The sequence below is a fragment of the Hemicordylus capensis genome, chromosome 6, assembly GCF_027244095.1.
Source record: "Hemicordylus capensis ecotype Gifberg chromosome 6, rHemCap1.1.pri, whole genome shotgun sequence".
NCBI lineage: Eukaryota > Metazoa > Chordata > Lepidosauria > Squamata > Cordylidae > Hemicordylus > Hemicordylus capensis.
In genome coordinates, this window is record NC_069662.1 from 100,521,933 (window position 1) to 100,535,468 (window position 13,536).

At 42.3% G+C, this 13,536-nt stretch overlaps 2 protein-coding genes across 4 annotated transcripts in view; one reads left to right on the top strand and one right to left on the bottom strand.

The window, feature by feature from the left end:
• The window catches only part of ACAD11 (acyl-CoA dehydrogenase family member 11), a 50,165-nt gene that overhangs the window by 27,526 nt on the left and 9,103 nt on the right, over positions 1 to 13,536 (top strand). The window lies entirely within an intron of this gene.
• Positions 572 to 11,336, bottom strand: ACKR4 (atypical chemokine receptor 4). Its single transcript, XM_053266491.1, has 2 exons — positions 11,132 to 11,336; positions 572 to 4,561 (listed from the first exon to the last, which is right to left on the bottom strand). The coding sequence occupies exon 2, from the start codon at positions 4,551 to 4,553 to the stop codon at positions 3,486 to 3,488; it is 1,068 nt and encodes a 355-aa protein (XP_053122466.1). The 5' UTR covers positions 4,554 to 4,561; positions 11,132 to 11,336; the 3' UTR covers positions 572 to 3,485.

Below are 13,536 nucleotides of genomic sequence, written 5' to 3' on the forward strand. Positions count from 1 at the left end.
GGAAGACTCAAGTCCGAATCCCCATTCAGCCATGAAACTCACTGGGTGACTGTAGGCCAGTCATGTATCTCTCAGCCTAACCTACCTCAAAGGGCTGTTGTGAGGATAAAAATAATCATGTACACTGCTCTGAGCTCCTCGGAGGAAGAGCAGGATAGAAATGTAAAAAATAAAATAATAAATAAATAAATATCTGGAAAGGCCTTTACACTTAACATACTTGCACTGGAATATCTAGCGTTTAATTATGGTTTAATTCACACATGACACCAGTTGATAGATTTTATATGCAGTTGGGCTCAGGAGAAGACCTGTCCCCATGCAGAGACCCTTTCAGTACAAACTGGGCTGTGGGTCCAACAGTGGAGGAAGAGGCACAAATCCCAATATTACTCCTGCATCCTATGCATTTGAAATCTATGACCCCCTAAAGAATATGAGTTATATACATTTCAAAAGAGTTTACAAAATTTCTGATCACCAACTTTAACTTGAGCTGTGCAGTCTGCTCATTCACTGAAATGAGAGTGCGTTCTGGATGTTAGAGAGAGTAAAGCAAAACAAGGCATGGTTATTTATGAGATTATTTTAATGAAAGGCAGTATTATAAATCTAACAATAAAGAGAATAAAAAGAAGGTTGGCTTGCTCGTTCATACTTTCTCCTCCTCTTCACACACTCCCCCATGCCCCCTCCAAGGAGGTGAGCAAATGGGCGCTCCCAGAAAGTCAAACATGTCAGTCATTACTTGGAGAGGGAAAGGGAGGCATGTAGCACTTCCACCCCAAGAACTGGCATCCTAAGCGACTGCCTACGTCTGGCTAGTGGATGGGCCGACACTGATGTACTGGGAGCTCTCTTTAAATGTACATTTTTAAATAAAATTGCATGCTAAAGCATGTTTAACAAAACATATGGTTTAAATTCAAATGCTAGTTGTGTAGCTTTATTCTATTGTCTTATGAGAAATCTGGAACTACTTCCATTGAATCTTACCAAACATCAAAATGTCATTCCCATGGTTTTAGAAACTGTTAAATGACTATGTCAGGTTCCTCCAGCAACATGTTCTACAGGGTGCGATAGGTGCCCGTATGTGGTACTACAAGGTGCAGTGTTCTACAAGGTGCAAAGTACACATACATGGTAATAGTAGTTCTGGACATTTAATGGTAATACTGTGAGATACAGTTGTGGATGTCTACAGGGAACAGGCAGCTCTGGGCATGTTGCAGCACTGCCACTTTCCAGGTCCCCAGTCTGTGCTAACGGAAACTCTCCTTCTGCCTCCCCTAGCTAGGCTCCACAGAGGGGCTTATTTCCCAGGCCTACCTCCTTCTGTCCCAGTCTGAGATACTCTCCTCTTTAGCTTGCTATCTTCTGGCTCTAAATACTCTCTCTACCTCCCTTTTAACTCCTTCCTCTGAGAGGGGCTTCCTAGTTAGCAAGGCATGCCTGCCAGGAGCTAGCCTATTCTAGAGGCCATGAATTTGTCATGTACAAACCAAGCCAGTCTTGAAGTCCTGACCACTTTTTTTGCAACTACTGTAACTGGTTACAGTTTATCTTAAACAATCAAAAAATCCTGTTCATTTATTTCCATAAAACGATAGCAGCCATCCTTGCATGTAAGGTGCCTAGGTATATTTTTGTCCCTGTTCAATAATTTAACAGCTGTAAAGGATTCTTAACATCTCAGAAACAGATTCTAGTTAACAATGGGCTGTTGTTACAATGGCAAAATATATTTATTTATTTACTTACTGTGTTTATATACTGCCTTCCTGCTGTGGCATTCAAAGAAATTTACAGATTTAAAATATCAAATCAATGATAAAAATTACATAAGATAAGATGATTTTGCCTCAGGCCAATGTTGATACCTTGAGAGCTGATGTTATCAGCTCTCTAGGCCTGGGTTTTCCTTTTCCTGCTTCCCCTCAAGGCATGCAGATCCTAATATCTATAGCTTAACATAGCTAATGACCAGGCAATTTGAGGGAGCAGTTCTCATGCAGCATCTCAAAAGACAGCATCCCTCTGCCCTAAAATGTGCAGCAACATGTCGCCCATGTCCTGATTAGACCCTACAACGGGGTCACGACGTATCTGCTAAGTGTGTTTCCATACTTCCTGTGTTGTGACACCGCAGTCCCTACACTGTCAGCAGGGTGCCGTTCACATTTTGGATGCCTTGTTTCAGATTTAATCACTGCAATATAGTGCATATGCACGTTGTATGTGCAGTGCAAAAAGTTGCTGTATTTTCTGATTGTGGAGTTTTCGCAAGACTGCTCTCCCTCCTGATAGCTTTGAACAATAGCCTTTATTTACATTTCGAATGCGATCTGCCCTACCGAAGCTTTTTACCACTGTTGATTGGGTAAGCTGGAAAGTGCCCCGTCGCTGTGCATAAGTAGCTGGTGAGGCCAGGGGGAAATGCAACATAGCATCAGGACCATGGGTAAATTTTACTAAGAGGTTTTCCATCCTCTTCCTTCATCCAGGCATCCCAAGGGGGAAATACATCCGCCTGGAGGAAAACCACCTTTGGGTGCATCTAATCCCTCCACATCCATATTTTTAAGCATGTCTCTTATTTTTCTCTTCCCATTTGTTCATTTCATTAAATGTATTGTTTGAAGTAATTCTTGCTTGAAATAAGGCTGGAATTTCCTCTGTTCATAATTTTTAACTCATATAGAACATACACGAGATTATACTGCACTATAAATGAAGAGCAAAAATGGAAAAGGCATCACTATGCTAGAAATGCCTGGAGCATTTCCAGACAGCAGGCTTTACCTCAGGTTTACTACAAGTTCCAATTTGCCCAAAAAAAATTGCTGCAAAAAGTGGATTTTGTTTTACCCCGAACAAAAATCGGGCTCCACTCCAATGTGCAATGAAAAACCCAAATCATGTGTGCAGTGCTCCTTGCTGGGACTTTGGGGTCAATCTGGCTGATATGGGAATGCACGCCCTCCATTCCGGAGGAGAAGCAAGCTAAAAGCCCTGTTTGGAAATGCTCCTGGAGATCAGATTGTTCTAGTGCCCTACAGGAGCTTTTTCAGATGGAGACTTTACTGCAACTTTACTTTGGGAGGGTGTGTATGTGTTCACATATCAGTCAGATTTACTCCGAAGTCCCTGCGAGCTATTGAGGAGCACTTCATTCACAATTCGGATTTCCCCCTCTTTATTGGAACCTAGCCCGATTTATGTCCGGGGCAAAAAAAACCAACCCTCTTTTTGTGAGTATCTGTCATGTCCTGTACTCATAGTAAAGCCTCGTGGTTAAGCCTGGTGTCTGAAAAAGCTCCTGGACTTGACCTGTCCAGACTTACCAGCTTATGCAAGTATGTTGAGAAGATATAGTTCTTCATCAAGGAACAAGTATTTTCAGATAATTAAAAATCATCCTAGAACAACTAGATGTTGAGTAGCTAATATGGACTGCAGAACAGCCCTCTTCTCCTTGTTTTCTAAATAGTAAAACTACTTGTTTGTCCACTAGAATCTTCATAGCCCATAGGAATCTCTTCAGTTACTGTTCTATGTTGTCTTCTCCAGTGGCCACATTGCTTTGCTATTTTCACCAGATACATTTTGAAAGAGGCTCCCATAAAAAAATATAGGACGGGGTTCAGGCAGGTATGAAACAAGGCAATACTCCTGGTTACCAGGAATGCAACATCAATGGTTTTGCTTGTGTTGCAGTCGGTAATCAGATGGTAGATAATATCGATGGCTCTCCAAAACTTTACAACATTGTAAGGCAGCTGGGTGACAATAAAGGCAGACACCACTGCTGCAAGAACTTTCAGAGGCTGTGATTTTTTAACACTGGGGCACTTAAATAGAGTTCTGGCCACGGCTGAGTAGCAGATCAGCATTACGAGCAAGGGCAGTGCAAAACTCAGTGTCATTTCCATGATTTCAATAGTTGCTTTCAATATTTTTCCTAAGCTCTTAGGAAATATAGGTACACATCCAAATTTGCCATGGAATTCCATGACTGTGTTAAAAATTAGTTCTGGAATGCACAGCAACACAGAAAGTATCCAGACAAAGCAACAGGTTTTGCTGCATTGCTTTGGAACTCTTGGTTGTCCTTGGAGTTTGACAATGGCATTGTATCTATCAATACTGATGCAGGCCAAAAACTGCATGCTAGCACTGAAGTTCATGACATACACAGCAGAGGTGATTTTGCACAAGGGGACACCAAGCACCCATCCGTGCACAGCATCTGCGGCCCAAAATGGGAGAGTCAAAAGAAGTAACAAATCAGCAATGGCCAAGTTCATGATGTACACATCTGTCCTGGTTTTCAGTTTCTTGAAGCAGGCATAGACTGCTACCACTAGTGAATTCCCAGCAAGTCCAATAAGGAAAATAATAGCATAGAATGCAGGTAGGAATGATCTGTTGAAAGCCCTCACCGCTTCTTTGACACAAACAATTTCGTATAGACTGTAATCAAAAGTAGAATTCCAATCATGATAGCCGTCGTCGTAGTACTCCAGTGAAGAGTTTATAAGTGGCTCCATGGAAAAAGCTGGCAAATGATTAAAAAATATATTCAGGTTAATTGTATTTTGAAACATTTATTATGAATCTGTGTGTAAAGACACAATGGATCTTATCTGCACATAAGGCTAAGCGAGGCATTACATTAAATACATGACTGCTGCTGAAAACAGCAGTTGTGTATCTGGTTCCCCCGCTTCCCCTCTGTAACATCACAACAGTCCATATTTCCTTGCCCAACCCCAGCAACAGCCATTAAGTGAAGAGCTGCCCGAGAAATTCAGAATGTTGTGACATTGAAACATGGCTCAGCTGCATTAGAGATTATGGGACGTGGTGGGAGCTAGACATGTCACGGCTGCTGATCAAAGCAGCCATGTTGTTCACAGACCCTCTAAGTACAGTTGTGCCATCGAGTTGGTGTTGACTCCTGGCGACTACAGAGCCCTGCGGTTGTCTTTGGTAGAATACAGGAGGGGTTTACCATTGCCATCTCCTGCGCAGTATGAGATGATGCCTTTCAGCATCTTCCTGTATTGGTGCTGCCCGTTATAGGTGTTTCCCATAGTCTGGGAAATATACCAGTGGGGATTCGAACCAGCAACCTCTTGCTCCCTAGGCAAGTTACCTCCCCACTGCGCCATTAGTCTGACCCTAATGCTGAGCAGATCTGCATGGGAAAAAGCCTCACTGATTCAACAGGATCTGCTGTAAAGTATATGTACTTACAATCAGGGTGCAAGTGCAGTTAGAATTAATTTATTAATACTATTTTTGATTTCTCATTTGAATCAGATAAAGCAGGAAGTCCTGCGTTGTAGCTCATTATCAACTTCTTGCCCTTGAAACTCTTCAAATGTGGCTCTTGACCCAAAGTGACTCATTTGAAATGGGTTGGCTGAGCACCAATTCCATTTCCTGAGGCTACAGAGGTGCAGACTGTAACGGAAAGCACTTCTCGTGAACCTGAATGGTTGCTGCATTGTGACAGTTCGAAAGTTTCCTTTTGTCTTTGAACAAAGTCTTTTAAATCCATCTTCTTATAGGTCAGTGGGATTTCGCTTGCCAACAAAATGTCCAAATATTTTCAAAGTCCAAAGGACTGTGGGAAGGTTTTCCAGCCACTGCCCTGCCCCCACAAAAGGTCAAGGGAACCATCTGGAGCAACATTCCAGAAGGTACAAAAAGCTGCCACCAGATGGAAAAACCACACCCCACCCATGTACATCATCATGTCAAAGTAATTAGTCTGTGCAAGGGTTAGTCTCTTTGCCTCCTAACTAAACATTAAACGCATCTGTATAAGTCCCACTGACGTCAATGAGGAATGGGAGGTAAATGTCAGGCCTGAATAATTTGAGACTCACCAAGCCACGTGGAACCCACCAACCATGCATGTATTGTGACTTAACAGATACTTGACAATCCACTAACCTCCATCCAAAAACCATGAAAAGGTTTTTTCAGTACTGTTCAGATAGTAAAAACGAGGAGTATAAAAGCTCCGATGGACTGTATTCAGTGTTACAGTTACAAGTTAGGAGAGTGTTGGCATGGTAAAGGGAGAGGCTTTCAGTAACAGACTTCTGTTTCCCCCCCTGTACATAGCATGTTATTTATAAGATGTGTCATGTGTGAAGTAAGAAAAATGAGATGCTAGCTCTACTTATTATTCATTATGGGTGGCTTCACACATCACACTGAACTGAGGTCCGGCAGAACCACTGGTTCTCAGAGCATACGCCTGAGCCTGAATTCCAGTGTCAGGACAGACATGCTGACATTGGGCATGCCTGTGAACCCACCAATGTGGGCATATTCTACCCTACTTACAGTTCCAAATCAATCTGCAGCCTAGATTTGAAGTATGTTGGATTCCATATGTTGGATTCAGAACAGCAGGTAGGGTAGAATATGCCTGTGTTGGCAGGTTCATACAACACTCCTGATGTTTCCATGTCTGTCCCAATACTGGAAGTTGGGCTCACAAACATGCGCTCCAGGAACCAGCAGCTTCACATTCAGTGTGGCATGTGAAGCTGCCGTGTTAAGGATGTTTAAAATACTGCTTTGCAACCACTTTGCAATCACAGTACATGGCAAAATAAATGAGAAGATGGTTCCTGTCCCAAAAGGATCTACTCTACAATCTAAAAAGAAACTCAATGAGACACTGGCAGTGTCCACTGGAGGAGATGCTACGATGGGATGAATGGGGACAGTTGCACTCCCTTGTCTAATTATGAGAGCCACCACTTGAAAAGGTGCCACTTTGCTCAGCCCGAGGACATCACTCCAAACTGTGTGCCACAAGAGGGTCTGAAGATAGTTCTTAGTCCCCAAAGGATTCGCAATCTTTAAAAAAGATACAGAGGAGACAGCAGCCACAGCCACTGGAGAGACACTTTGCTGGGCTGAATATGGACAGCTGCTCTCCTCCTGCTAAATATAAGAGAATGCTTAGCAGGGGTTGATAGTTATGCTAGTATTCTAACAGGTGTATTGTACTAGTAGGTAATGTCATCAATATTAATTTCATTTTTAATTTAAAGTGTATGTGTCGTATTCTCTGCCATCAAGATAGCACTGGAGGCAACATGAAGGTAAAGTGTGCCGTCAAGTCGATTTCGACTCCTGGCGCCCACAGAGCCCTGTGGTTTTCTTTGGTAGAATACAGGAGGGGTTTGCCATTGCCTCCTCCCGCCTAGTATGAGATGATGCCTTTCAGCATCTTCCTATATTGCTGCTGCCTGATATAGTACCAGCAGAGATTTGAGCCGGCAACCTTCAGCTTGTTAGTCAAGCATTTCCTTGCTGCACCATTAGGTGGCTGGAGGCAACATTTAGCCTTTTTTTTTTTTTTTTTTAAAGAAGATGATAGTAATAAAAAAACATAACTTTAAATGTATGCATTCCAAATGGGAAGAATGTTAAGCATTATGCTCATGGTTAAACCTCACATTACATTACATATGTAGTTTATTATTGTGCTCTTGAGTCCCCCCTCCCCATTTTAAATACTACTACAAAAAATAAATAAATAATACATTGCTTTATTTATACATTGCTTTTGAACAGAAATGCTCATAGCAGCTGCAGAGGAAGGATGAATGGGACCAAGACTAATTATCAGGATTGGGGCCATGGCATTCAGAGAGCAGGGTATTAAACCCTTTCATCTCACACTGCAGTCTGGATAAAATTGCATCTCTGAAGTGCTATTAGTCCAGAAGGGCAGTGTCACTGATACCAATAAAAGCTTCCATCCTGGAGCTAATAGCAGTTTTAAGGGAGTTATTTTCCTCGGGGCCAAAATGCAGTGGTAAAGAGTAAAATAAAATATTGAAAAAACTTCTCTTGAGTGCCATGATTCTGATCTTGATTTCCCCTTCCCTGGGCTGTTCAAAGTTGAAAAGTGTCCAAGGCAAACTACACATTAAAAGTAACTTTTATTGCATCAGATGGTTGTTCATCTGAATCACCCTTCTACACATGTTCCAAATACCTTTTTAAACTGGAGCACATTAAACGGGTAGTTCAGGTGGGCATGTAGATGGGTGTGCAGAGGGACAATTCAGCCCACTCATGTGATAAAGGGATGTGTCTTCCCCTCCCTCTAAATGGAGGGAAGTAAGAAGTGGGGTCCCCCAGAGAGATGTATTGAGACCAGTGCTTTTTAATTTATTCATAAATGATCTAGAAGATAGGGTAAGCAGGGAGAATTTGCAGATGACACCAAACTTTAGGATAGTGAAATCCAAAATAGATTGCAAAGAGCTCCAAAAGGCTCTCTCCAAACTGGGGGAATGAGCAACAAAATGGCAGATGTGGTTCAGTGTTAGCAAGTATAAAGTGATGCATATTGGGGCAAAAAAATCCAACTTCACATACAGGTGGACGTTGCTATACATACTTAGTACTGCTATTCACTGCTCTACGTATATGCGGTTCGAAAATAGGCACCTGACCTCGACATATGTAGGTACGGAAAGGGTTAATGCCCACATATCTGCAGTTCCTAGGTGCCTGGAAATTACCTACAAGGTCGTTTGTGGCCTCCATTTTGTTTAAAGGAGCCATTTTGTGGCTCTTCTGTTGGGGGGGGGAGGATTTTTTCTATGGTTTTTGTGGGAAATTGGTGAAATTTTCTTTCTTTCCATTTTCCCCACAATTTTTCAGACCTTTTTCCCATGCATGAACCTAACTCCCGTAATTCCCATTGCTGCAATGCCTCATTATCCACAGTTTTGTTACCCGCGGAAATCTATGGGAACAAAACCAGTGTGGATAACAGGGTCCACCTGTATGCACTGATGGGGTCTGAGCTGTCGATGACTAACCAGGAGAGAGGTCTTGGGGCCATGGTGGACACTCATTGAAAGCATCGACACAATGTGCAGCAGCTTTGAAAAAGGCCAATTCCTTACTTGGAATCATTAGGAAGGAGATTGAAAATGAAACAGCTAATATCATAATGCCCTTCTACAAATCTATGGTGTAGCCACATATGGAGTACTGTGAACAGTTCTGGTCACCATATCTTTAAAAAGGATGTTCTAGAACTGGAGAAGGTGCAGAAGAGGGCAGTCAACATTATCAGGGACCTAGAGCACCTTATGAAGTAAGGCCACAATACTTGGAGCTTTTTATCTTAGAAAAAAGACAACTGAGGGGTGACATGATAGACATCTATACAATTATGGATGGTGTGGAGAGACAAACATTTTTCTCCCTCTCACTAGAATGAGAGGTCATTCCATGAAACTGATTACCAAGAAATGTAGGACTGGCAAAAGGAAGTACTTTTTCACACAATGCATAATTAACCTCTGGAATTCTCTAGCACAAGATGCGGTGATAGTCACCAGCCTGGATGGCTTTAAGAGGGACTTAGACAACTTCATGGAGGACAAGTCTATCAGTGAATACTGGTCTGAGGGCTATAGTCCAGCTCCAGCCTAAGAAGCAAGATGCCTCTAAATACCAGTTGCAGGAGAGTAACAGCAGGAGAGAGGGCATGCCCTGGTGGGCCACTGTCTGAAACAGGATGCTGGACTAGATAGACCTTGGTGCCTGCCTGCCTTGAATTGTGGTTTGGTCTGTTTGTGAAAAGGTGTTGTGGTAGCTCAGCTGTGTCTGTGTGTAATATTTCTTGGTGATTGCTGTGATGAACTCCATGTCTGGCTGAACATAAGAACAGCCCTGCTGGATCAGGCCCAAGGCCCATCTAGTCCAGCATCCTGTTTCGCACAGTGGCCAACCAGATGCTGCTGGAAGCTACAGGCAGGAGTTGAGGGCATGCTCTCCTGCTGTTGCTCCCCTGCACTGGTACTCAGAGTCATCCTGCCTCTGAGGCTGGAGGTGGCCTATAGCCCTCCAACTAGTAGCCCTTGATAGACCTCTCCTCCATGAAGTTATCCAAACCCTTCTTAAAGCCATGCAGGTTGTTGGCTGCCACCACATCTTGTGGCAGAAAATTCCACAAGTTGATTATGCGTTGTGTGAGAAAGTACTTCCGTTTGTTGGTCCTAGATTTCCTGCCAATTGCATGGGATGACCCCTGGTTCTAGTGTTATGTGAGAGGGAGAAGAATTTCTCTCTATCCACTTTCTCCACACCTTGCATGATTTTATAGACACTATCATGTCTCCCCGCAGTCATCTTTTTTCTAAACTAAAAAGCCCCAGGTGTCCTAGCCTTGCCTCATAAGAAAGGTGCTCTAGGCCCCTGATCATCTTGGTTGCCCTCCCCTGCACATTTTCCAGTTCTACAATGTCCTTTAAAAATTTATTTCTTATGGGTTGCTTATTTCTTATGTACCCCAGTGGTGTTGCTAAGTGTATCGCTGCACTTTCTCTCCTATAATAAGCAGGTTTCCCCCCTTGTAACTGGAAAAAGCTAAAAGCTTGCAGCAAATGCCCTTCAGGTATCATAGGTAAGATACTAGCTTACTTATGCCTCACATACAAGTTGCCCACACTGGTGTGCAGATGAAGGGAAAGCTTGAGGAGCAACTGCTCACTTAAATATTTGTTGGGAGGGAGAAGGAAAGACACTTATGCAGGGGAAGAGATGTGGTTTTATGTTTGGCAGGGGAGAGTCCAGTAAAATGAGGGAGGAACTCAAATGCTTAAGAGGAGCCTGTGCCCCTGATCCCATGGAAGGTTTCCCGCCACATCCACACACACCCCTCACATCGTCATTGCAAGCACTATGCTAATAATTTATGAAATGAGCTCAAATACATTTGATCCATTTTCCAGATATTTGTAATCTTGATAAATTTATTATACATTTGGTACATAAAAGAAGGAAGTCCTGGCCAAGGGAGCTCAGAAAATTAGTGTCTATAAAGCACTGTCCTGAAAGAACTCTGTTATATTTATATAATATTGTAAATTGCAAATCACTTGAATGTCAAGGCAGAAAAGTGGCATATTAATGCAAGTCATAATAATTACAATATTACTATAATAATAATAATAATAATAATAATAATAATAATAATATATTATAACATAATATAATAGGTAAGTAAATAAATATTTCAAAAATTAAGATTTAAGAATTAACCTGTTTCCTTTGAACACGAACTAACCTGTTTTGGTGACTGGAGCTCTCGTTTTGAACTTTGTCTGTAGAATGTTGTTTTCAAGGTCTGAGTCAAGATCTTTGTCTTCCTTCCCAGCACCACGCCTTTTGTCTCCACTGCAAATTTGCTTTCCTTTAATTCATTTGTCAGCAATGGTTTTACTTTCCTGGAAACCAGCTGCCTGCCGCATGTAAGCCAGAGAGAAGCCTAGTTTGCCAGAAACTGGGCAAAACTAATTAGAGGTGCAAAACTCCCAGATTCCTAGGAAGAGATAAACAGTGGATATAGGAATGTGAAAATAGTTGAATCTGTGCCATAAGCATACTTGAGTACAAATATAGCTTCTCCTAGAAAATAGTTCTTTTGCAGCACTTAGAACACCATAGGTACAATTCAGCTTGAAGGATGCACCTTTAAGTCCCACCGATTTCAGTAGCTAAGCATTTAACTGTCTCATTGAGGTCAATAGTAAAAGTGCTACGACTGGATCACATCCAATCATTTTTAAGAAGACTGGTGCGTGCAATGCACTTGGGTTTTATTTCTGTTCTTGTTTCTTGATGCTTGATTCAAATTTGTCAACTTCATTCATTAATCCTAAAAGCTTTTAAAACAAGTGAAAATTGACAGCCTGTAATCACATGCTTCAAGGCTTATTTAATAATTGTGGGGATTACTTGTACTCATACATGCTTTTAAATTGCATAAGCCAGGGGAACTTCAGCCAGTGCTGGTCTCCAGGCAGTCACAGTAGCTGATGTGGGACATTGTGTTGTTAACAGGTCTGTGTGGAAGTGTGGTAGTTACTGCCCTCCATGGCTATTCTTTGCTTGGGGAAAATTAGCTTCAAATGGGTGCACACAAGCCAACAGCTATATTAATCTAAAAGTATTTCAGGAAAGTCATCTGTGGTGTGGATGCATTGGAAAGGACAAAAGAGAATAGAGACACATGCCTTGAAAACAAAGAGTTGCTTTATTAAGGGGTAATAGGGGTACAGAAAGTGGAAAGTGTAGACATGTGCAAAACGTTTTGACTCGCAATGGGCCGTTTCACGTGTCTTGAGCTTGAAACAAAACACCCTTTAAATAAAGGGCCTGTTTCAAGATTGGAACAAAACAATCCCATTTCAATTCAAAATGTTTCAGCATTTTGAGTGTCATTTTGGAGGCCTGTTTTTCCCTTGCTGATTGGTTTTCTGGCACTGGCTTCTGATCCTATGGGGGCTTAGGGGAAAGATTTAAAAAATTGTTTAAAATCACCTGCTTGCCCATTTCTTTTGAGGGTTGAGTGGTAGGTAGCACCCATCATGCCTTACCACCCAACCCACTTTAGTGTCCCTAGGAGCTACCTGTGGGGGACAATGTGGTGTTTCAGGTTCCACATTGTTCCCTATGGCCAGAACACACGAAACGTTTCAGGTTTGGTTCCATCAAAGCAACTGGGTCGACTGCTGGTTCAATGAAACCTTTTGGCCATCTGCATTTTGTTTCGAGCTTGGGGGGAAACCTGCAAATCCCTTATAAAAAGAGGGTGGTTAATCCTGAAGCACATTCACCAGATTATAGCACTGGGAAAGGGGACAGAGGTTTGAGGGTGAAAGAAAGAGGAGAAAAGCAGTTTTTCATAGCTATCTGTTCTAGCTAGGATCCTTTTCTCTGGTAGGCTCAAGCATGAGGTGAGCAATGAGGTGCACGTGAGTTGTGTGGGGTGCAGAGTCTGATGGTAGGGTGCAAGTGCAAGGGTGCATGCAATGCAAGTGCACACACACAGAGTGCAAGAGAGCAATGCCTTCTTTGAGGGGCAAAAACACACCTTGGGGCATGACTGAAGAGCTTCGGTGAAGGAGACTAATAAGATGTTTCTTTAGGAAACTTCTAGTGCTTTGAAATTCTTGCTCCAAATAAGGTATGAATATCAACTATTGATTAGCTTATGTTTGGGGTGGCTTCCCCTGTATGCTCCTTAAACAGAGGAAATGTTTCACAACAGGATCTCTGAAAGCAATCTCCTGAATAGGAATGGAAAGGGGGAAACGCATCATATTTTCTAGCATTATTCACCCAATTTTGATAACAGTGTGGAGGAAATGAGGTGAGAAGTTCAACTTAGCCTTGAGATGTCTTATCAACATATATGAGAGGAAGAGACCTGGCATTCCTTTGCTTTTGTCTTTTTTATTCTTCTAAGTTGGTCTGCGCCACGTCTCTCTAGGGGCATTTCCTTTAGTCCATTATAATTTATAGCCTTTTGCAATGGCCTGAAGGCACTGTGGGGAAACATCAGAACAACCTGTCACTTTTGGAATACAGCTAGCTTCAGCTTCTCTTCCAGGCAAGCTAGGAAAATGGCTAAGTGGCTAAGTTTCTCTGGTTTGGAGGAATGCATTGAAGCACCCCAAAATAGCACAG

Coding starts and splice junctions, on each gene's coding strand:
- ACKR4 (XM_053266491.1), bottom strand. CDS start 4,553: ATGGAGCCACTTATAAACTCTTCACTGGAGTACTACGACGACGGCTAT.